The sequence below is a fragment of the Monodelphis domestica genome, chromosome 4 (genome assembly GCF_027887165.1).
Source record: "Monodelphis domestica isolate mMonDom1 chromosome 4, mMonDom1.pri, whole genome shotgun sequence".
Classification (NCBI taxonomy): Eukaryota; Metazoa; Chordata; class Mammalia; order Didelphimorphia; family Didelphidae; genus Monodelphis; species Monodelphis domestica.
The window spans coordinates 121819362-121844767 of NC_077230.1; the positions used below are offsets into that span (position 1 = coordinate 121819362).

Below are 25406 nucleotides of genomic sequence, written 5' to 3' on the forward strand. Positions count from 1 at the left end.
CAGACAGGGAGTTGGAATGTTGGAGAGAGGGGACTTCTGGCATGTTTACCAAGACAAGGGATTTGGTTCTGAGCCTTGGAGGGTAAACAGCTTTTCCTGATCTCTGGATTTGAATCCTATCAATTTCCCTTAAGATTTTCCCAATTGACCTCAACACCCTTCATGTCTGTGAACTGATCCTGTTCTCTACCATATCAAGATCTGAGTGGAATGACTGGACATATTAGCTTTGTCCAAGAGGGATTCTCCCTGGAGGGTGGACTGAGTTGGTTCTGAAGACTAAACTCCTTCCTCAGTGACAGCTTTAAAGACTAATACAAATATTTTAGCATTATTTCAAGATAGCCATCATAGGAGAATTGATAATAAGTTAAGGGTTTCAGACCGATCCCAGCTATTGGCCAGAGGACTCACCTATAGTCTGGTCATATAGCATAGGGACTCTTGTCTGACCTCTTACCTATCCCCATCATAATTATCCTTTTCCAAATAAAAGGTATTGTTCATACGATAGCAGCCAGATCGTTTAAGAGAAGGAAGAGGGTTGATGGATGGAGGTTGACTTAAGAGGAAGATCTCTAAGAGAATCAGGCATAAAGCAAAAGTCCTGATTCACTGGACTTTGGTCTTCCTCTAGCAGGGGTTCTATCAGAGTGGTATGAGTGGTATTTCCAGGAAGATTAGGCTTCACAAAATTCCTAATCACCAGTCAATCCCCATTCCTGTGGTGTGCCAAATCTGGCAAAGCCCTCTGCTTATCTGTGTCTTCATTCTATTAGTAAGGGAGAGGGCAGTCATCAGCTCTCTGCTCTATCGGGGGAAAATCCTTGAGGGGGGGGGTTACTTCTTCAGCTCAATCAAACTAACCTCAAACCAGAAACCCAGGAGTTCTTCTCAATTCCCTTTTAACAGTTGGTGAAGTCAGTCAGGTTTCTTACCTATTTATTCAAACTTTGGAAAGAAAAGACAGAGGGTGGCCACAGGGTGGTTAAGGCCTAATCGCCACACAAAGGCCTGTGTGACAGTAGGAGGTAGCCATTTTGAAACAGGGATTCTAGTCAAAGTTACTCTGCCCAGTAACAACAACAGCCAATAAGAAAACTCTGCTCTTCCCAGGGTGGGGGAAGGTGAGGTGGGGGGGTGGGGGACAAAAGAGCTCTTAAAGGCATAGATTTGGCAAGCAAACTTGTAGTGATGGGTTACATGGCACTTATGGGAAACTTCATATATATGTGCTATTCATTTTTTTTTTGTCATGATTCCAGATTATATATATATGTTTGACAGTTTACAATGGTTAAAGATTGGGATGGACAGGGTGATTTCTTTCTTGCCTATGATATTAGGGATAATTGTTGCAATGATCAAACTGTACTATGCTCTAAAAAGAGTAGTACTGGTGGTTGGGAAAATAGGTAAGGAAATTGAAATGAAGATAATGATATTAGCAATGAGGAAGGAGATTACCCAATTAAAACAAATGGCTGAAAACTTGACTGAGGAAATGGAAACCAATAAAACAAACAACACACAACAACAACAACAAAAAATACAAAACCAGACAATGTAACTGAAGAGAGAAAGAAAGATGAAGCTGAAGGGGCAATACCAGTTCTGCCATTAAGGGATCACACTAGTTTACAAGGAAACCAAGGGATCATCCATGTAAAAACTCACAAACCATTTTTATCTGGGGATTTAGAAAGCTTGAGAAAAAGAATGCCTAAATGATATGTTGACCCATTCCATTGCATTAAAGAGTTCAAAAGTGCAATTCATTTGTATGATCCTACCTTTGCAGACACAGAAATTCTTCTATCTGGGCTTTTTACCCAAGGAGGAAAAGATTAATTTATTGGTGAGACAAGATCAAACCCTGATTTAACATCTTGGCCTGAACAATGGCAAGACTTCAAATTATTTCACAACCAGGATTTAGTATACCTATGTAAGGCAAGGGAAGATCTTGTGGAAGCAAGATTTTGTATTCAAAATGCCCTGATACTTGGGGATGTTTTGAAAGTCTAAAGCAAGAAGTGGGTGAGCATCCATCGGTATTTCTAGATAGGGTTGTAGAGATTGCTGAGAATGTCCTGGGTTTTCAAGATCTCAATGAGCAAAATCTTCAGCACATCAGGAGACAATTTGTTAAAGGAAGAATTACTTTTGGCTACATTTACCTGACTGAGAAAGCCTTGGACTGGAAGATTTAAGAAGGATGGCTACTTATATAATTTCAGGTCATAAAGAAAATACTCTTGAGAAGGATGAATTAGTCCAGGAGCTTAGAAATCAGCTCAAAGAGACAAAAGACAAACTAAAACAAAAGGAGATAGATGAGATAAAAAATTTTGCATGATTGCAATCTTAGAGAACAAAAAGAAATTTTACACAGAATAACAAGAGAAAAAGTTTGCCTAAGTGCTTTTTATGGCAAATTGGGACACCTTGTCAGGAACTGTAATTTGAAAGCACAATTAGGCTCAACAAATAATAATAAAAGATCCTGGAAAAACAATACAATATACAACAAACAAAAATCTACACAATGTTGTAACCATAATTGCTCAGGGTCCACACAAACACCAGACTTAGACACTATGAAATGATATATACAATAGGGGGCAAAACCAAGATATTCAGCTGTAGTCTTAGGTGCTGCAAAGAGCAGTCAATTACGAAGCCAGATGTTGGGGGTGACAGCAATAAGCAATGATGGCAGAAGAAATGGGGAAAATGATTTTGAAGGAAACTGTATTGACATAGAATAGCTGGGTACAAAAAGAAAGTATAAAACTAACTAACAGGAAGATGAGGAAGTACAAATGCAAAATGATATAGAGGAAATAAAGTGTAAGGTTTATGGAACAATGGGAAAAGATACAAAGGAAGAAGGGAATGGAGATATTGATTGCAAAAACTAGAACACATGCAGTAAACTTATTAGTAAACAATGATTTATCAAGCACAGAATACAAAGAAACAATTTCTGATGCTAATGAGTTGAAAATTTTCTCAGCACAAACCAAAAATGACTTTCTGGAAGGAAGAAACCATAATTTAGAAACTAACTGCATAAAGCAAAAGGAACAAACAAATGTAATTGATTCAGAAATAGAGGAGTGTTCTAATGATGCAAAAACAAAGTGTTTCACTGAACTGGGAGATAAAACATCAAAACTAATAATAGAACAAAATATTGGGTTGGAACAGTCAATATCTCCAAAGATTCACATGAGCAGACCTCCTGAAGATACAAATGTAGGAGATAATACAGAAAAGAGATATATCACTGATATATTAAAGGAATCTAAATTGAACCCTAATGTTGAAGAACTTAAGCCAGTAACATATACAAAATCTCTAAACAACAAAGACATTATCCCAATATCCTTAAATCTTCATGCTCAAGCAATCCCATTGCAAGAAGCATATGGGTTGCAGAGTGAAGTCTCAAATCAAGAATCTGTAGCAATTAAGAATTCTCACATAGAAGAAGAACAAGAATGAGATCTGGGGAAAATCAAATTGCAAGCACCTATGATTCCAATATTTCAAGAACCTAATAATAGTGAGCCAAATGTAATGATCAAAGTAGGAAACAAAATATATCAAGCATTAATAGACACTGGAGCCACAAGATCAGTGCTAAAAACATCTCCTGAGGACAGTAAAAGTGTGGGTTTAGTAAAAGTTATGGGGGACACAGGAAAAACCTAAAGAGTACTGAAACTAAAATCCAAAATGGTAACTCTAGGTCCCTAAACTACTGAGCACACTTTTCTGTTAATACATGGATATCCTTCAAATTTCCTAGGAAGAGATTTTCTATGTAAAATAGAGGCAACAATACAATATGATGCATCTGGAAAGATTTTCCTACACTTGCCCAAAGAAGCACTGAAATATCATCCTTTGCTTTTCCTGGGGCAATTGGATGAAGATCAAGATCAAAATGCAAATGCAATCTATGACATTCCCAGGGAAGTACCAAATGAAATTTAGTCAAAGCATTCCACAGGCTTTTGAAATCTGCAACACCAATAAAAGGGAAAGGAAAGGAAAGAACACCTACAAAAATTTCCCAGTATAGACTAAGCAAAGAGGCAACAGATGGAATCAGGCCGATCATCCAAAGCCTGATACTGCAGAAAATCCTGGTTCTGATGATATCAGAATACAATACACCCATCATGCCAAGCAAAGCTCAATGCCCAAGGAAAAGTGCAATGGAGATTCACCCAAGATTTAAGAGCAATCAATGATTTTGTCATGAAATAACACCCAGTCATCCCAAGTGCCACACTGGAGTGATTCCAAGCAATTCCAAATTTTACACCATGGTGGATCTGTGTATTGCTTATTTTTCAATATCCATTGACAAGGAAAGTCAAAAGATCTTTGTTTTTACTTGGAATAGGAATAAATACAGCTGACCTCATTTGCTCCAGGGTTTCTGCCAAAGTGCCAACTTGTTTTGCCAAATTTTATAACAAGATCTGAAGTCCATTGTGTTCAGGGAAAGTAAAATGGTCCGCTATATTGAAGATATTCTTCTTGCTAGCCCCAGTGCTAAAGTTTGCCTTCAGGATAGTACAAAACTGCTCATAGAACTTCACAAAAGGGATCACAAAGTGTCAAAGACAAAATTGCAATGGTGCATGCCAAAGGTTGAATACCTAGTTTTCATTTTGGAGAAGGGGATGAAACAGATATCTAAGAAAAGGGTGGCTGATATCCAAAAACTAAGTGTGCCAAAATTCAAGAAGCAACTTTGAGCAATTCTAGGGATTACAGGTTTCTATAGACAGTGGATACCTGATCACAGCCAAATAGCCAAGTGTATCACTGATCTTACTAAGAAAGAAGTCATAGAACCTTCACATCTGAACATCATCAGGCATTAGCCAAGCTAAAAGAATACATAATTACAGCACCAGCCTTAGGAATCCCTGATTATGACAAAGACTTCCATCCCTTTGTTCATGAAGCACAGGGTGTGGCATCTGCAGTGCTAGGGCAAAATTTAGGACCTAGTTTCAGATCGGTAGCTTATTATAGCTCCTAATTAGATACAGTTGCAAAAGAAATGGTTCCATGTCTTAGAGCAGTGGATGCAACGGCACTCACAATTCAAAAATCCACTGACTTGGTGTTGGGATCCAAACTCAATGTTTACTCTGCCCACCAGATAGAAGCCATATTGAGAAAATGTAATCTTCAGTATATCACAAACTAGACACTTTCCCAATATGAGATTGTATTACTCAGCAATGAGAACATCACATTGCAATGAAGTAATGTTTTAGACCCAGCAACACTACTCCCAGATTTGCCATACAAGGGAGAACCAATTCATGAACATGAAGAAACTATATCCTTAATGAAAAAGTCCAAAATGGATTTAAAAGACATTCCATTAATAAACCCAGAAATTGAGATTTACATGGATGGATCTAGTTTTATGCATGAAGGGAAAAGGTTTACAGGGGAGGCAGTAGTAATACAATCAGAAACATTATGGTATGGATCATTGCCAAAAGAAATGAGTGTTCAAGGAGCTGAGATCATGGCCCTGAGAAAAGCATGCCATATTAGCAAAGCTAAAAGGGTAAACATCTATACCGATTCTAGATACACCTTTTTTCCATAGTACATGTCGCAGGAAAAATATGGAAGCACAGAGGTTTTCTCACTAGCTCAGGAAAGGAAATTGCATATACAAGCCTCATAAGTGAACAAGGCCATACAATTGCCTAAAGAAGTGGCAGTAGTCCACAATAAATCTCACTCATATGGCAAAGACCCAGTGTGCTTAGGAAACAGCAGAGCTGACATCGCAGAGAAATATGCCGCAAGACTGGGACCAATACATGTGCTGAATTTCTCAGTCTTAGAGGAAGATAATCTACACCATGCCTATCATGACAGTGAAATTCAAACATGGATGAAAAACTTTAAAGCCAAACAAATAGAGGGCATATGGTTTTCAGAATCAGGCAAACCCATCTTGCCTAGAAAACTATACTATCAAGTATGCCATGCCATACATAAAAAAGGACACTATGAAACTCAGGGGGTGATAGATTTAGTGAGATGATTTTGGGTTGCGACTGGAATATCATCTTATACAATAAAAGTCTGTCAAAAGTGCAAGATTTGTATGAAATTCAACCAGGGAGTGTTCAAGAACAAAGGTCTTGGGGGTCGACCACTAGCCTACACTCCATTTGAATGCATACAGATAGATTACATAAATATGCCAAGCAACAAAGGGTTTAGATATTGCCTTGTTAATAGTCGACAGATTGATCAAATGGCCAGAGGTTTTTCCTGTCCAAAAGAACACAGAAGTTTTTGGAGTTAAAGTGCTATTAAAAGAAATCATACCTAGGTTTGGAATTCCTTCCAAGATGGATTCTGACCAAAGATCGAAAAGAGGCATATGAAAATCTGGGGATAAAGTCTAGTTTATACACACCATATTATCCCCAGAGTTTGGGTCAAGTTGAGAGACTGCACAGAGAGCTCAAGATACTAACTGGAAAATTCTGTTCAGACACTCACTTGAAATGGACTGAGATTCTGCCCATAGCACTATTCCATCTCAGAACACATCCAAGTGGAAACTTACATTTTCTCCATTTGAGGTGCTTCATGGACATGTAATTTGGCAAGGAAGAGCTTGAAAACCTGCCTACATTTCATGTTAGGAGGAGACTAAATTGGCATCATACATTAAAACTTTGCAAACCAGGATAAAAGCACTCCATGAAATGGGTGTGTTTCAACAGACTACACCATTGGATTATTCATTGCATAATATCAAACCAGGGGACAAAATATAGGTGAGAAATTTTAATAAGAAAACAGCTACAGAAACAAAGTGGGTTAATCCATTTGAAGTTCTACTACCTACTCTCAATGCAATCAAAGTAGGAGAAAAATTTGTGTATCCATTGTTCACACATCAAACTTGATAAGCCTTACACCAGTAATGAGAATCAAACTAGAACTAAGGATAACAAAGAAAGTGCTGAGAATGAAAATCAATTAGAAACATTAGAAATAGATCACAATAAAACAGTTCCAGAAACAGTTCCAGAAAAAGACTAGACTATCAGTCAAGTATTTAGACTACAGTCAACATATAACAGAGAAAATACCAGCCCCGAGGAAAAGATCAGAAGAAAACCTGTAAGACAAGAAGAAAACAAATTTTTGAAAAGCCGTAATGAACAGCAAATACATTGACCTTTGTAAATACATGTATATAAGAAGTGGACACTTGGTAAGCTGGGATTTAGATATAATAAAGTATGGTGATAGCACAAAAATACATATATTTACTATATTAAGGAACATGCAACATACACATATCTTGCAAGAAATGAAGAGAGTCATCTGGCAATGTGAGAAGAGGAAGTCCAAAAAGAGATGTATCTCCTGCAACACTACTTACTAAGACACAAACATAAATCACAACTGATTGATTTTTTTTTACCTCATGTAGATAAATGAGAGTCTATGATTGCAATAATGCAAGATGTGTAAATACTTAGCTAGATGCATAAGGTCTTAATCAGAGAGAAAAAACAAGTTTTTCTCTGTGATTAACATCAGGAAATAGGGAACTGCATAATTGTTGTATATTTGTACATACTTTCTGTAAAATTATACATGCTTGTAACATAGGTTTGCAATTGTAACTATAGGGTTTGTATATGTTATATCTAGATAGTTGTCATTGTGTAGCATAGAGTGTATATAATATATATAGACCATGAATAGGGTAGCTTAGAAAAGTTAGAATATCTTGTAACAGTTTAGCATTAGCTGAAAATTGTGTTAATGGAAGAATTTATACTTTAGATAGTTTTGCATGTTCATAAACAGAGAATTGTTGAATTGGTCTAGAATGGTAAAGACAGTAGGACTAATAGTAAGTCTATTGATTTTGTTTTGCATAATCTTGTTTTGCAACATTTGCTTTTACTTTCTGTATTCATTTTGTAAACCCCAATATTCCTAGCCCAAAACTTTACTAGAAAAATGTCTTAGTTCAGGGATAGTTAGTTAGGAGCCTAGCATTAGTATAGTGTAAAAAAGGGTTTTTTGTTATTTGGGCGGGGGAGATTAGAAAATACCATAAATTAACTCAATGGTAAGTATAAATATTCATGACAACAACCTTAGAAAGGTTGTCTCTTACTAATACACTGTGGTACAATCAAAAGTAATGGACTTCTCCATTAGTGGCAATGCAATGTCCCTGAACAACCCAGAGGGATCTAGGAGAAAAACCACTATCTACATTCAGAGGAAAAACTGTGGGAGTAGAAACACAGAAGAAAAACAACTGCTTGATTACATGGGTCGAGGGGATATGGTTGGGGATGTAGACTCTAAATGAACATCCTAATACAAACACCAACAGCATGGAAATAGGTTCTGATCAAGGGCACAAGTAATACCCAATGAAATTGTGCATCAGCTATGGGAGGGGTGCGAGGAGAGGAGGGAGGAATAGAATATGATTTTTGTAACCAAGGAATAATGTTTGAAATTGACCAAATAAAATAAAAAAGAAAGGTTGTCTCTTGAAAGGGAAATGGAACATTGAAAGACACATGATTGACAGACAGGGAGTTGGAATGTTGGAGAGAGGGGACTTCTGGCATGTTTACCAAGACAAGGGGTTTGGTTCTGAGCCTTGGAGGGTAAACAGCTTTTCCTGATCTCTGGATTTGAATCCTATCAATTTCCCTTAAGATTTTCCCAATTGACCTCAACACCCTTCATGTCTGTGAACTGATCCTGTTCTCTACCATATCAAGATCTGAGTGGAATGACTGGACATATTAGCTTTGTCCAAGAGGGATTCTCCCTGGAGGGTGGACTGAGTTGGTTCTGAAGACTAAACTCCTTCCTCAGTGACAGCTTTAAAGACTAATACAAATATTTTAGCATTATTTCAAGATAGCCATCATAGGAGAATTGATAATAAGTTAAGGGTTTCAGACTGATCCCAGCTATTGGCCAGAGGACTCACCTATAGTCTGGTCATATAGCATAGGGACTCTTGTCTGACCTCTTACCTATCCCCATCATAATTATCCTTTTCCAAATAAAAGGTATTGTTCATACGATAGCAGCCAGATCGTTTAAGAGAAGGAAGAGGGTTGATGGATGGAGGTTGACTTAAGAGGAAGATCTCTAAGAGAATCAGGCATAAAGCAAAAGTCCTGATTCACTGGACTTTGGTCTTCCTCTAGCAGGGGTTCTATCAGAGTGGTATGAGTGGTATTTCCAGGAAGATTAGGCTTCACAAAATTCCTAATCACCAGTCAATCCCCATTCCTGTGGTGTGCCAAATCTGGTAAAGCCCTCTGCTTATCTGTGTCTTCATTCTATTAGTAAGGGAGAGGGCAGTCATCAGCTCTCTGCTCTATCAGGGGGAAAATCCTTGAGGGGGGGGGTTACTTCTTCAGCTCAATCAAACTAACCTTAAACCATCCTTCCCAGGAGTTCTCCTCAATTCCCTTTTAACATCTCTCATTGGGCTGCTAAATTAATATCCTTCAATTTGTGGAGGACCCACTTGTGATCCACTGAGAGAGTCTGGGACAATTCTGGCCACTCTATGCCACAACAACTCTGCCAGAAGGTTGATTTGCAATGTTTTGTTATTCATATTCCAAATATCAAAGAATGAGACAGATAGCTCTATTAGTTTAGTTGTACAGCATTTATAGCTCCCAAAACTTCTTCAAATAGGCTTTTTTACCTACCAATTCATCAGATTTCGCTTCCAAAGAATGTGAAGGAAATTGAAAAGGTAATACTTGTTCTGGCTGCAAATAAAAATGGGTGGTAGCTTCATCTTGACTTAAAGCAAGTGGACAGATAGTTTTGGTTCTGAATTCTGGGATAGGAAAAAGAAATCATAGAATATTAGAATCAGAAAGAAATCTTAGAGAGATGCAAGGCCATAAGTAAATCCCTCACTTAATCTTGTAGAGTCTCTGTTATCTCATCTATAAATGATCTCTAAGCTCTTTTCCTGCTATGTGTTAATATGAACTCAAATAATCTATAGGTTCTTTGTTTGACAGATGAGGAAACGGAAGCTTGCTGAGGTAAAGATTCTTTTGCTCCTAGTCACAAAGTGAATTATTAGCAAACTTGGGACTAGAAATGTTATCTACTAACTGGTCTTTCTGTTAGGTTTCTTAAAAATACTCTAGCTATGACAACATAAATTTACTTCCCATCCTTTCCTCAGTTGCAATGTAGCCCAAAAGGGCTATAGGCCTAGAACCAGAAAAGACTTCAGAAGTCATCTAGTCAAACTGCTTCATTTGACAGATGAGGAAACTGAGTCAGAGAAATTAGTCACTTGATTGAGCAGGTCACACAAGCAATAGAGACAAGATTTTAACCCAGGTTTCTAAAAATATGCTCTTTCCATTATATCACACATTGCCTTCTCTTCTTCTTAAGCTATTTTGAGAGGAAATACAAGGAAAAGATTCCCCCTAACCCAAAAACTCACACTTTCTCCCCTTTGCTTTGAAATGGCAAACTATAGACTCGGTAGGTGATCTGCTGATTAATAAACATTTTGTCTTTTACAGGGTATAGAGAATATTAAAGGAATGCTTCAAAATATTTCATATAGATCTATATTTATTAGCAAAGGCACATCTCATTTATTAGAAACTTCACTCCCAGAAGTAGGAGGCATTTTTTAAGGCTATTAGGGGAATTATTATATTAATAATAAGATTCCATGTTCATAAAAAACTTCAAGATTTTTATATACAAAGATAATTTATTCAATCTCACAACATTTTGTGATGTAGTTACTGTTTTATATGAAGCAGAGGATAGAAAGCTAAGCCTGGTGTCAGGAAGACCTGAGTTCAAATCCAACCTCAAATATTATTTACTAGGTGTATGATCATGAGTAAGTCATTTTAACTAGTCCTCCTTAGTTTCTTTAACTATAAAATGAGGATCATAACAGCACCTACCTTGCAGGGTTGTCATGAAAGACAAATAGGATAATAGTATCTATAAAGTGCATGACACATAGAAGGCATTTAATAATTGCTTGTTCCTCTCTTCAGGGTCACATTAAGTGTCTCAGGAGAGATTCAGACTCAAATCTCTGGATTCTAGGTCTATCACTCTCTCTATTACCCCAAGCTGCCTTACCCCCTCCTCCCATTCTGCCCCTGAAATTCCACACAGAAAGTAGTACTTGTCGTGTCCACCTGTCATTAGATATGGCTATATGTGCATGATTTATGATTTAAATGTTGATGACATGGATGATATCATCAGAAAGGACCCTCATTCCAAGAGTATTCACTGGAAGAGGTCTACTATATTTGCATAAATATGCTTTTACCATATGCTGTTTTTCTTTCGGCTTCAAATTTTCTTAATATCATTTGCCTGTCTACTTTATGAAGAGCATTTAATATTTTGCAGAGTCTCTCTCGAATCAGGACCTAGAGTTATAAAAAAAAGAAAGTTTTCAAATTAATACCCCACACATCTTAGATTGGCATTTAATTTATATATGTTCCATATGCTATATATGTTACAATTTAGTCACTCTCTAACTGAAGACTTGACCTATAAATTAAAAGAAGAATGAAAATGGTTATTAATGACCATATTGATACATAAAGGTTTTAGTAGAAGATAAACTCAGTATGAGCCAATGGTGTGACAGAGTAGAGAAAAAGGAAGGTGAAGAAGAGGAGGTAATAGTATTCTACTCCTCCCCGGGGTCCAAGCACATCTGAAGTACTAGGCTTAGTTCCAGATGATATATTTTAGGAAAGATAACAATGAACTGGAAAGTTTCCAGCGGAAAGAAATTAGGATGGTGAGGAACTTTAAGATTGTGAGGATGGGTTAAAAAAATGGTAATATGTAGACTTTTGATCACTTGACCCCCATTGCCTAAAAATAAAAAGAAAATGAGAATTTTTTTTATTTTTTTGAGAGTTTTTGATTTTAATGGTCATGCGTACAAAAGGATCACTGTATAAATGTCAGTCCATTTGAAAGTATGTCCTCATTGGACTTGATAATGGCGGAGGTCTGACTTTTGTATGGAGTGTTGGAAGCTGTTGACAGCCATTTATCACCACCTTCTCCTCCTTCTTGCTTTCTCCTTTCTGAGTGATATTAGTTCCCATGGGTTTATGGGCTTAATTATCATCTGTGTATAATTACTAATTCTGTATATCTACCTCTAGGTGCTCTTCTGATCTCTAGTCCTTTATCTACAACCCATTTATTAGGCATTTCAAACAGGGTGTTATAGGCATCTCAAATTCTTTTCTTTTCTGGACATCCTGATTAAAGTTGAGTGTCACCTATAATGTAGTTTAAAACATTAATTGCAAAAAGCTTTAATAAAATTTTTGCAAAGAGGATTTGACACAATGCAATAATGGGACAATGGTTGTTGTTTAGTAATGCCCAACTCTTTGTGATTCCATTTGGGGTCTTCTTAGTAGAGATACTGAAATGGTTTGCCATTTCCCCATCCAGTTCATTTTACAGATGAGGAAACTGAGACAAACAGGGTTAAGGGACTTGCCCAGGGTCACATAGCTAGTAAGTGTCTGAGGCCAGATTTGAACTCAGAAAGATGAGTATTCCTGACTCCAGACCCAGCACTATCCCCTCCGCAAGCCTAGCTAACAGGATGAAAAAAGAAAGACAAATATGGGGCCAAATTATAGAGGGCCTTGAATACAAAGCTGAGGAATTGGAATTTTATGCTGTAGAAAACAAAGAACCATCAAAAGTTTCTGAGCAAATGAGTAACATGATAAAGTTTGTTTTTGTTTTTGTTTTTGTTTTTAGAAAATAAATCTTACAAAGGAAAGAAGCTAGAGCAGGGCAGAAAGACATACTTTACTGGCATGCCCATTAGAAATCTCTACAGTAGCCTGAGAGAACACTCTAGTCTTTCTACTTTAATTCAGAATTACTCTCTTTAGGAAAACAAACAAAACAAAATATATCAAACCAGTTGTACAATCTCTGTTTTGATACCCTAAAAGATTCCTATTCCACTGTGATAACTATCAATATTACCTTTCGTGCTGCTTGTTGAAATCTTTTCTGTCTCCTGTATTTCTTCAGCCAAAGATTGTTAACAAGAACATCAAATTTAGGAGACAAATCTTGCTTTTTCTGTAGGGAGGAAAAATCTGAAAATTATTATTTTTCACATTGCTAACAAGGTTAATATTAATTAATCCATTGATTAACCCTTTTGTCCAAAGAACATTGAATAAGCATCAGTGTTATTGGAGCAGGTAGGTGGCTCAGTGAATAGAAAGCCAGACATGGAAATAGTAGGCCCTGGGTTCAAATCTGGTCTCAGACATTTCCTAGCTGTGTGACCCCAGATAAGTCTCTTAACCCCACCTGCCTATTCGTTACTACTCTTCTGCCTTGGAACCAATACACAGTATCAATTCTTTTTTTTTTTTTTAAACCCTTACCTTCTATCTTGGAGTCAATACCATGTATTGGCTCCAAGGCAGAAGAGTGGTAAGGGTAGGCAATGGGGGTCAAGTGACTTGCCCAGGGTCACACAGCTGGGAAGTGTCTGAGGCCCACAGTATCAATTCTAAGACAGAAGGTAAAGACTTTTAAAAAAAGTATCAATGATCTGTATGGTATTGAGAGGAAACCAGTCAGATTGGAGGAGACAAAATAAAAAAGACAATTTCTGGTCTTGAAGAACTTTATCTTTTCACTGGGGAAGACTACATAAATATTTCTGTATATATGTATGTATGTATGTGGGTATAGCTAGAGCAAGGAAGAAAGCGAGGCCATAAAAGTTATGGTAGACAGAGAGGGACTCGAATTAGGAATTCTTATAATTCCCAAATGTTTCCTTTACAAAAGAAATTTCATATGAAAGTGTGTAAAAAGATATGAAATGACTCAAATGGGTCGAGATGAGTCAGAAAAACTTTCTGAAGCAGGTAAGTTTTGAGTTAGATCTTGTTAAAAGTAATAGATTAAATAACAAATTAATAAACGATAAATAAAATAATGAATTAACAGAAAAGGGAGATTTTCTTACAATGATGGATGGCAAGGATATCATAATAAGCAAAATATGTTAAGGATTTTAAATTTGGCTTGACCTAAAGATGAGTCATTGGTGACTCCTCCTTGTTTCTGTTCTCATGGCCCACCTCCACCAAGAGCCAATCAGATGTTCTGTGATACTGATTCTGTCTCAACATTAGCTCACTTCCATTCTTTTCTCTCCATTCATGCCTTCCATCCTTATTTCAAGTGTTTATCAGCTTTACTTTGACCGATTGATATAGTCTACTAAGTGGCTTCTATTATTCCTCAATCTCCTCTGCTGCATCATCACCCATAGCCCCTTAACTATGGGTTTACCTTAAGGCGCTGTCCTGGACCTTCTTTCTTTCATCCCTCATTTTCTTTTCTTTTTCTACCTTTCCCTGTCAACTCCAATTACTTTAAAGTATTAAAGTGTTAAAAGGCTATCATGAGTTTAATAATTATCCCTATGCTCATTCCACCTCTATTTCTAGCTCTAGTTTCTCTATTGAGTTGCAATTCCACAACCTCAATTGTCTTCCAGACATTTTGAACTAGATGTCCTGTAAATGCTGCCCACAGATGTTTAGTCTAATTGAAATAAAAATGTTTCCCCGTAAGCCCCCCCCCCCATTTCTCCTTCTGTTAAGGGTTGCTACCATCCTTTCATTTAGCCAACTCAGCCCCCTGACTGCTCACCTTCATTCACTGCCTACATCCCTCAAATGTCAAATTTTGTCACTTCTATTTCTACATATCTTGCAATGATCTCCTTTCCTCCTTCACTTAGACATTCCTGACCCGCCCTTAGTGCATGCCCTTATCACCTCCAGCTGTTACATGGACTAATGCAATAGCCTTCCAGTTCTCGCTCTCTCAAGTCTCTTCTTACTCCAATCTATCTTCTATACAACTGCCAAAGTAATTTTCTTAAAGCAGAAGTCTGGCCACATCACTTTCTTACTCAGTAAACTCCAATGATTCTCTCTTCTTGTTAAAATAAAATATAAGCTCCTCTGGTTAGCATTTTAAAATCCATCACAATCTGACTCTAATCTACCTTTCCTGTCATATTAAACCTATTTTTTCTCTCCACACACACTATGGCCTAGCCAAGTTAGGTTTCATATTATTCCTTATATATTCTTTACTATTCCTTATACATAACACTAAATCTCCTACTTTTATGCTTTTGCGCTGGCTATCCCCCAGTCTGTACTAAACTCCTCCCTCATCTCTGGCTTTTAGAATAGCTAGTTTCTGTCAAGAATCAGCTTAAGAGCCATCTAGCAGGCATCTAGGTAATCTCAGTGGATTAGAGAGCCAGGCCCAGAAGTGAGAGGTCCTGGGTTCAAATCAAATTAATTGGAGACAAAATAATTTAATCTTAAATAAGACATAAGCTAAAGAACAAGTCATAGAAATAATAAATAATTCATTGAAGAAAATGATAATAATGAGACAACATACCAAAGCCTACGGTATATGGCAAAAATCACAATTAGGGAAAAATATAATTTTATATCAATAAAATAGAGAAAAAGCAGATCAGTAATTTGGAAATGCAATTTAAAAAAACTAGAAGAAAACAAATTTAAATTCCTAACTTAACACCAAATTGGAAAACCAAAAGTTAAAGGCAAGATTAATAAAAATTGAGTAAGAAAAGCATTGAAACAATATAATAAAATAATATATTTTAATGAAAAAAATCAATAAAATAAATAGACCATCAATTAAAATGATTTTTTTAAAAGAGAAGAAATATAGCTTCCAAAACACACCCAGGAACTACATGAACAGAACTATAAAATACTTTTTCATACAAATAAAGTCAGATTTAAATAAATTGGAGAAATATTAATTGTTCATGAATGGGCAGAGCGAATATAATTAAATGAAAACTCTACCTACCTAAACTAACCTATTAATTCAATTTCATCCTAATTAAATTACTAAAAAATAATTTTATTGACCTAGAGAAAATAATAACAAAATTTTAAACTATATTATAAAGCAGTAATTATCAAAACTATCTGGTACTGACTAAGAAATAGAATGGTAGATAAGACGAAACACAGCAGGCATATAAACTAACAGTAGTAAAAAAAAAACTATAGTGACCTTGTATTTAATAAAAATAAAGATTCAAGTTTGGGGGACAAAAATTCACTATTTGGTAAAAATTTTCAGGAAAATTGGAAAGCGGTTTGGCAACAACTTAGTATACACAAATATCTTATATCATTTACTAAGATAAGATCTAAGTGGATACATGGCCTAGAAGAGGGAATAACCTATCAAATTTGTGGATAGGAGAAGAATTTATGATAAACAAGAGATGGAAAGCATTATAAAATTTAAAATAGATAATTTTGATTACACTGAATTAAAAAGATTTTATAAAAATAAAATGAATGTAACCAAGATTAGAAGGAAAACAGAGGGAGCAGCTAGGTGGCTCAGGGGATTTGCAAACCAGGCTTGAAGATGGAAGGTCCTGGATTCATATATGACTTCAGAGACTTCTTCGCTGTGTAACCCTGGGAAGTCACTTAATCCCCACTGCCTAACTCTTACCACTCTTCTGCCTTAGAACCAATATTGTTTCTAAGATGGAAGGTAAGAGTTTAAAGAAAAAAAAGAAAGCATATGATTGTGATGGAATACTACTGCACTATAAGAGATGATGAGCAGGTTAATTTTTTTTAATGGAAAGACTTACATGAAATTATAAAAAGCAAAACAAGTAGGACAAAAGAACATCATATACAGCTACAGAATTAATGTTTGAAAAATAACTTGTAAATATCTACCTCCAGAGGAAGAACTGATAAATAGAAACACAAAAGACATAGTTTATATATAACACCTTTTTTTTCAAGTGATGCCTCCTCTAGTGTGAGAAGGAGAAGAAAGAGGGAAATACCTGGGAATTTTAATTTAACTAACAAACAAATATATTTTTTTAAATGAAAGAGAAATACCTCTGCCACTTTTCGATAGACTCGGGAATTATCAACTTCGGAAGTACGTCGATCAAATTCCTCTTCCAAAACAGGGTCTCCTCTTATTACCTTTAAAAAATGCATATTACAGATCCTTACAAAGTAGATAAGTGTTAATTCTGCTTAAAATGAACAAAAACAGGAAAGAGGGGATCAAATTCCCTGAAGGAGTTCCTAGTGGGAGTAGTTGAAAAGGATGGTCGATCCAAATGGTCACTCTAATTTGAAACAATTGAAAAAGGAGTTTAAATTGTGGGGAAATGAAATTGATAGCATTTTGGATATGGTATCTTACTTTTGTCAACAGAGGATGCTATCTTAAGAGGAACAATATTGCTGAGGCATTTGAAAGTCCTAGCAAGCAAGAATCCTTGGAACCATTGCTCCAATTTCAAGAAACCTACAACTTTCATTCTGGGAACTAGGGAGTTTAAAGGAGTTAAATTGAGTAAATCTCATTAAAACTGATTCATCTAAATGAAGTGGCATGATGTAAACCAAGAACATTGACTTTTTGTACCTCTTTGAATTATTTCTATTCTTTCCTGGAAGTCAGAACGGACAATATCTAAACTAGAAAGATATCGCCCCTACAAGTACAGGCATAAATTTTAGTTTTCTCTTATTTTTGTCTGTTCTTTTTACACTGAATTCTACACTTGTTCTGTTACTCATATGCCAGACAAGCATTTCAGACTCTGCATGTTCAAAGCAAAACTCGTTTTTCTCCTGACTTTCTTCTTAACTTCCCTATTTCTTCTAAGGCCACAGCAATCCTTCCAATCACTCAGGTTTCCAATCACATAGGCACCTTTTACTCTTCCATTGTCTTCATTGCTCATGTTTAATTAGTTACAAAGTCTGGCAGATTCTATTTTCCCAAATATCTATCCTCTTATTTCTACTTTCACAACCAGCTGGCATTATCTCTCACATGCATTACTATAATAGCTTCCTACTTGGTCCACCTGCCTCTAGTCTCTCCTCTCTCCCATCTATCTTCTACCACACAGGTGTCAAAATAATCTTTCTTTTAAGCATATCATTAGGGGGAGACAAGTTTTAATTTGCCATTCAGGGACAGTCTATGATATTCTACTAATTGTCAACCACTCTGAAGATCTGCAAAGCTGTATTGCCAGGGCTTGATTTGCAAGGAAAACATTAGAAGGTAGCATTCAGAAACTGGATTTAAATAAAAAATTCTAACTTAGATTAACAATTTTTTTTGAGATTCTTCTTTAAAGTGACTAAAATAAAAAGGAGATATTCACCTATTTTATATTTTAAGATTACACTATTTATTTAATACCAATTAAACTGATTAAAATTTCATATTATTTTAAACATTTTGAGTATTTACATTTCAATAACTAAATTCCTAACATATGAATAAGCACTTTAGAACTGAACATACATATAATAATTTGCACATTTGTTCAAACTTGACAATAGCACCTTGTATGTTTTAACATTGATATAGGACAAATTTAGCAGAGTAAGCTGTTTCCTTTATATTATCTTCAGCCAACATGCCTGATAAGATGCCTACTCCTAGGATTTCTTCCCCCGATAAGGTACAAAGTTTAGTTATAGAGAATCAGATATGTAGCTCAGGGGCACACTAACGATTACGATTTTTGTTCCTCTCAATTATACACTCTGTCCCATTCCAGGGTAATAAGCACCTGATCACAGACCATGGAGGACACCCAGAAAAACATAGCCATACCACAAGTTCTTGGAAGCTTTTTCTCTGAATCAGGAGGCAAAGGAAAAAAAAAATCTCATGATTGTAACCAATCCCGTACTGGAGTTTTGGAGGCTTACTTGTCCATTGATCTCTCAGCTTTCTACACATCACTGCACAATGAACATCTCTGTCTGACAATGGTACTTTGATGCTTAAAGTACTATAACAACAGCTAAAATACATGTGCTTTCAGGGGCAGCTGGGTAGCTCAGGGGATTAAGGACCAGGCCTACAGACAGGAGGTCCAAGTTCAAATATGGCCTCAGACACTGTCTAGCTGTGTGACCCTGGGCAAGTCACTTAAGGGCTTAAAAATAATAATAAAATAAAATATATGTACTTTCCCTAAAATAGGTGTGGTTTCTCCACTGTGTAGCAATAGCTGTGTTCCTTTGCCTGCAGATCTGTCACTAACAATGTATAATAGAAAAATTAGCAATAATGGTATTACAGTAGGGAATTTTTAAAAATTTTCTTTCAAAATACATTAGTACTCAGAGAACATAAAAACTGAAACCTATGTTTGAGTCCAATACAAGTGAATTCTTTTTTTTTCATTCAAAGAAACATTAAAATTCAGGTAAATATATATATGTTTATACACACATGCATATATAATATGAAAGAAGAGAACAAAAATCTATTTGATCACATGATAGGCATTCCAGATGCAACTGGGAAATAAACCCTTTTATATAAGAAAAGCACACACATCCGACGTCATGTACTTATCCTCTCTTTTTTCATATAAAGTTACCAGAAATCCTGACCTGGTAAACCTGCCAACATCTCCTCATTTCTTCTTGAAAAGCTTCTTTATATTCATTAGATATTGGATCTTTACCAAGGCGCACTTGCCTGTAATGGGAGGGGAAAGATTCTGCCTTAAAAGGAAGTTGTTAAATTGATATTTAATCACATTTTAAATGCAAACTTCCTATCTGTAATCCCCAGTTATAAAAGGAAAGTGAAATGATATGGCAGAGACTCATCAAGAGAAAAAGAACTGAGGGAGATTTCCTCAGTCACAAAGGGGACTATGGTAAGAGGTCAGGAAACCTGAAACAATGGGCTCTTCTTGCTTAGAGGAGAGCCATCTCTGGTCAGTGGTGTCTGGTAACTGACAGGTTTTTGCATAGGCACCCCGGATTCTGCAGTATCACAGACAAAGGGACAACTGAAGCAGAGCATTGGTTCAGAATGAAGGTTTTTCCTAACGGTGATGGCAATTGATTAGAGAGAGGCAAAGAATAACAGCCGGAGAGTCAGGAGTCCTGCTTGTGGCAGTAACTAGCTATGGCACATTAGCTCTGGGTAAGTAGCTTAACACCTCTGCTGTTCCATCCCTAAGAATAGGAGGGTTGCCTACATGATCTAGATACTTCTAAAACCAATTCCTTTCTTGTGATGGATGTTAGAAAGCAAACAAATAGATGAAGTAACCATTGGAGGTTTGTTTCGTGTCTAATGACTGCCTGTTTCATTCCAGTGAAGCTTTTTAATGTTAATACTTTAGTTTATAACAATATCTTTTATTATGAAATTTAAATGACAATAACACACATAGCTTTTGCTATGTGCTAGGCACTATGCTAAGAACATTACAATTATTATTTCATCTGGTCCTCATAACAACCCTGGGAGGTAGGTGCTGTTATTATCCCGATTTTACAGATGAGGAAACTGAGGCAAATAGAGGTTAAGTGACTGCCCAGGGTCACACATCTAGTAAGGTTCTAAAGCTGGATTTAAGCTCAGGTATTCCTGATGTCAGACCTGACTGGGCTGTATCCACTGCTCCACCTAAGTATAACATCCAGCCTCTCTCTCTCTCTCTCTCTCTCTCTCTCTCTCTCTCTCTCTCTCTCTCTCTCTCTCTCTCTCTCTCACACACACACACACACACACACACACACACACACGACACAAATTTGTGCTAATCTAGTGAAAGTAGCCTTTTCATACAAATTTTTCCACTACCTACAAAGTATAACTAAGAAATGATACCTAGATCAAATTTAAGGAACCATATACCACTCTATGGTATGAGACTCCTTATTTTTAGAGGGGCTCTGGGCTCCAATCCCCATGTCAGAATAGGGTGGGAGGCTTTCTAAATTGAGGGAGTAGGCAACTAAAACAGTGGGAGCCAAGGACATAATGCTTTGAGAGCAGGTATGAATGAGGATGCTCTGAAATCAAAGGGAAAAAAATGGGAAGAGATATAGAAGAGAATGATTCAATTTATGCTAGGGAATTAAATATACTAACATTCATTATTTTATTGTGATTCAGATCTATGAGTCATCATTTGAAACAATCCATCACATGACCAAAACAGAGAATTGACACTTACCATTTAAGGTAGTTGTCTGCTTCTTCAATAGTATCCCATCTGACTTTATTCAAAAATAGAGCTTCTTTCATTTGCTTCGTTTTGTAGAACTCATCTTTACTGTACATAACTGCAGATGATATAAAAAAATTATTATGCCAGTAATCAAATGAGTTATTTGCAAATGGGAAACACATTTGTAGCAAAAAAAAAAAACCCAAAGCAAAACAAAACAAAACAAAAACTGCTGACAACCAAGTTTGTTTGCAAACATCATGAGTGGGATAATAGTCATTTTTTCTTTCTTTTTGGGAGAAATATTTTTAAATATAGTTCATTTTCCTCAATTACAGGGGAAAACAATTATTAACATTAATTTTGAGTTCCCAATCATCTCCCTCCCTCCCTATCCCCATCTCCATGATGGTAAACAATTTGATCTAGTTATTCTTGGGCAATCAAAGCAGTTACACTTTCACCTCTTTCAGAGAGATTAAATTTTGTGAGATGAACTGCATTACCTTCTCTTAATTCTTTATGCTTCAATTTTCCTGCTTCTTGATTTAAAATAGTTGCCACAGCAAAAGGAGTGCTTAAATCTGTTGGAAATCTCAAGTCTCGATATTCAATTTTCTACAGGACAAAGTCAAGGGGAAAGATATTTTACTTATTTATGTTATTCCTTTTGATACTTAAAAAGGACTTTTTGGAGAGTATTTGTAATTTTACCTTTGCATGTGTATATCTGGTCTTTTTTGATAGCGTTTTCTTAGATTCTAATTTGAATGTCTTTTCAGGAGGAATTCTAATTTTCTTCGAAAGTTTATTAAATTTCTCAAAATCTTCTAAACTGTGATTCAAAAAGAATAGATATTATATTACTATATAATCTGAGTGCTTCTTCCTGAAAATCTTCCAGACCTTGAAAAGTACTAATACCTATACCTAAACAGAAAAATAGTTTTCAAAAACTAAGAAAACATTTCAATCTATTTGTCATTTACTAAAATCAGTCCTCTTTATTATATCTTTATATATCAAATTAGACATTTTTGCATCTTTAAAGAAAAGAAATAAGCAAAACAATGGAATCCAGTAGGAAATGACTTTATAGTTTACCTAAAAAATATCTATACTGATCTTTTGATAAAGAAATTTTATTTTTATCTTAAGAATTTGTATTCATTCAACTCACCAATAAATAGAGAATACTGCTCATCAATCTCTAAGAGAATCTTTCAAAAGAGATACATATGAATGCAGAACAGTATTCCATAATTGCAAAAAACACCTAAGGACACATGTGGAGAGACCACCACCCAGTCATATCTGAAGAAGCTTTAAGGGTTGTTTATTCTGAGATGTGGAGGGGATAGTCTATTCAAAAATATTTCTCAATACAAAAAATGTATAAATATTTTTCACAGGGACAAAGCTCTTCTAGTAAATTCCATGAGGTTGTTTCTCTGATATACTTGAGAGGAAATTACAGAGCTCCAAGCATACACCAGTATGTTATTGATGTATTTCACTGATGCTAAAGGTACATGGTGAAACCATGGGATGGTAGCAGTTGGCTCTTCCTAGAAAGAAGGGCACCACAGACCTTTATTTTTGCAGTTTACAGCTTCTTGAAAGAAGGAAATAAAGTAAAGCAATCAGCATACAATCATGTTGCTAAAGCTAGAAAAGATCTAGCAGGTTATCTCCTTCAGTACTTTCAATTTAAAGGTGAAACTTAAGCCATAGGGTGGAAGTGATCTGTCCAAGGCCACACAGCTAGTAAATAGCAAAAATGAGACTTCTGATTTCAAGGTCATAATTTTTCTCCATTAAACCACACAGAGGCCCACATCTTTCAGACACAGCTAGGCTGCCACTAAATTTTCCCAAAAAGGTACTTTTTTCATGCTCGTAGATGTTTAGCCCTTTCTTTACTTTACTTGGAGTCTTTGAAGGATTCATTATTTCAGTGAGGTATCTATCAGCTTGATCAAACTTCCTCCATGATTTCCTATCTATGGCCATGTTTTCCCACAAATCTTCCAAATTAGTCCTAGACAATAAGTTGGAGGCCTTATTCTTATTCTTTTAGAATCTTTAAGGTGACTGTATTTGTTATATAATCAGCCAATCTTATTTTCAGTTCATTTGTAAACTTGATAGCTTTTTATACTACTTCTTACATATAAAGAATTACTGGTAACCAAAAATAAATTTAGAATTCATCAATTTTATTACATTTATCAATTTTTAAAAATCAATTCTAGGGGGCAGCTGGGTAGCTCAGTGGATTGAGAGCCAAGCCTAGAGACAGGAGGTCCTAGATTCAAATCTGGCCTCAGACACTTCCTAGCTGGGTGACCCTGGACAAGTCACTTAACCCCCATTGCCTAGCCCTTACCACTCCTCTGCCTTGGAACCAATACACAGTATTGATTCTAAGATGTATGGTAAGGGTTTATTGCTTTTTTTTTTAAACAATAAAAATCAATTCTATCGGGAGGAATTGAAGAAGGTATGATGGATCAGGTGGCATATGAGCAGGGTCTCAATTGAGGAAAGGGAGCCTTTTTTAGCCAGTAGGATAGTACACACAAAAATCCAATGGCAAGAAAAGGAAAGGACATATTTTCAAACAGTGAATAATTTGTAATTGCTTGACTGTGTAACAAATGAAGAAAGCATAACATGAAATAAGTCTAGAAAGGTGGGAAAGAGTCAAATGATTGAAGGCTTCAAATGCCATACAAAACACTATGTGTTGAGAGCTGGTGTGGAAGCTGTGATCAGACATTTGGCTTCCAAAGATCGTATTGACTGTTGTATTAGATGGATGGATTAGTAGCAGTTCAAGTATATTACAATAGAACAGATGGAAAGGGTGGTGGTTATAATAGTAGAGAGAAGGGAATACATACAAATGCTATTGTCTATCGTACAACTGACAGGACTTGGCAACTGCCTGAATGAGCTAGAGAAGGATAGGAAAAAGTCAAGCATAACTGGGTAATTGGGGAAATTTTTATATCAAGTCTGCTTTATCCAAGTAATTTGTTATTCATGCTCAACATGCTGACTTGTCTCCCACCTGGAAGAATATTTAAAGGAGTTTGAAGAATGCCTCTTTCCAAATGATAAGAGAATGAAATGGTTGTTTTAAAAAATAGAAGACTTATACATAATAATAAAGGGAAAGTTTTTTTTAAAGGTAGTGAGGAATATTGGCTTGTGTTAATACATAATATTTTAGGCTTATCCCAAAGAGGAGAGACTTTGACTCTTTGGGGAGAGAAAGAACAGCCTGTCCCTTCAAAGAATGTTCATATGGATCGGCAGGTCATACAAGGAAGAAATCATTTGGTAAGGGTCAAAGGAAGGAGAGATGTAGTGTTCACTGGTTGGCTCCTTGCTGAAGGGTATGAAGGCAACTATTTGTTGACCTCATAATAATGAAGGAAATCTATAGACTTGTCTGGGTATGTATTCAGTATATTATGGAGAACCTTCCAAAACTTGTCAGACCTGACGATTACTATATATTTCTAGTGATTCATGTGGCCTCAAGTGATATTGAAAAAAAGTTGAGTAAAATCAACACTCATTAAATGTTTACTATATATGCCATGCACTATGCTAAGTGCTTGCAATGCAAAGACAAAAACTGGCTCTCTCCTCAAGGAACTCAGAATTTAATGGGAAACAACTACATGCAAACAATTATATAAAAATATGCTTCATACAAGATGAATTGGAAATAAATTCAGAGGAAAGGTATGATCATGAATGGGGACTAGGAAAGATTTCCTGCAGAAGGGCTTTAACATAGACTTGAAAGAAGCCAAAAGGTGAAGATGAAGGAGAGTATTCCAGGCATGAGGATCAGCCAGTGAAAAGGCACAGAGTTAGGAGATGGAGCATCTTGTGGGAGAAGAGCAAGGAGATGTGTCTTTGGATTGTAGGGTACATGAAAGGGAGTAAAGTCTAAGGAAAAGTAAAGTATAGGAAAAGATCAGATTAGTAAGGATTTTAAAAGTCAAATGGAGAATTTTATGTTTGATTTTAAAATAATCTTAAAAGAATTACTAAGGAGTATGAAGTCTAGCAAGAAATTGGAGACCAGGAATACAGATAGTATTTCATCACAATAAGAGAAGGCAAGGATATCAGAAGACAAAAACAT

The 25406-nt window shown here is 36.0% G+C and overlaps 1 protein-coding gene across 5 annotated transcripts in view; it reads right to left on the bottom strand.

Annotated features, from left to right (window-relative positions):
- The window catches only part of CFAP221 (cilia and flagella associated protein 221), a 144611-nt gene that overhangs the window by 62057 nt on the left and 57148 nt on the right, over nt 1-25406 (bottom strand). For all 5 annotated transcript variants that reach the window (XM_007494060.3, XM_056793753.1, XM_007494059.3 and 2 more), the window contains exons 9-16: nt 21953-22073; nt 21745-21856; nt 21245-21353; nt 19659-19746; nt 17115-17204; nt 13129-13227; nt 11417-11519; nt 9792-9925 (exon numbers count right to left, since the gene is read on the bottom strand). In XM_007494060.3, the coding sequence (XP_007494122.2) occupies nt 9792-9925; nt 11417-11519; nt 13129-13227; nt 17115-17204; nt 19659-19746; nt 21245-21353; nt 21745-21856; nt 21953-22073 (856 nt within the window). The remainder of the gene's footprint in view (nt 1-9791; nt 9926-11416; nt 11520-13128; nt 13228-17114; nt 17205-19658; nt 19747-21244; nt 21354-21744; nt 21857-21952; nt 22074-25406) is intronic.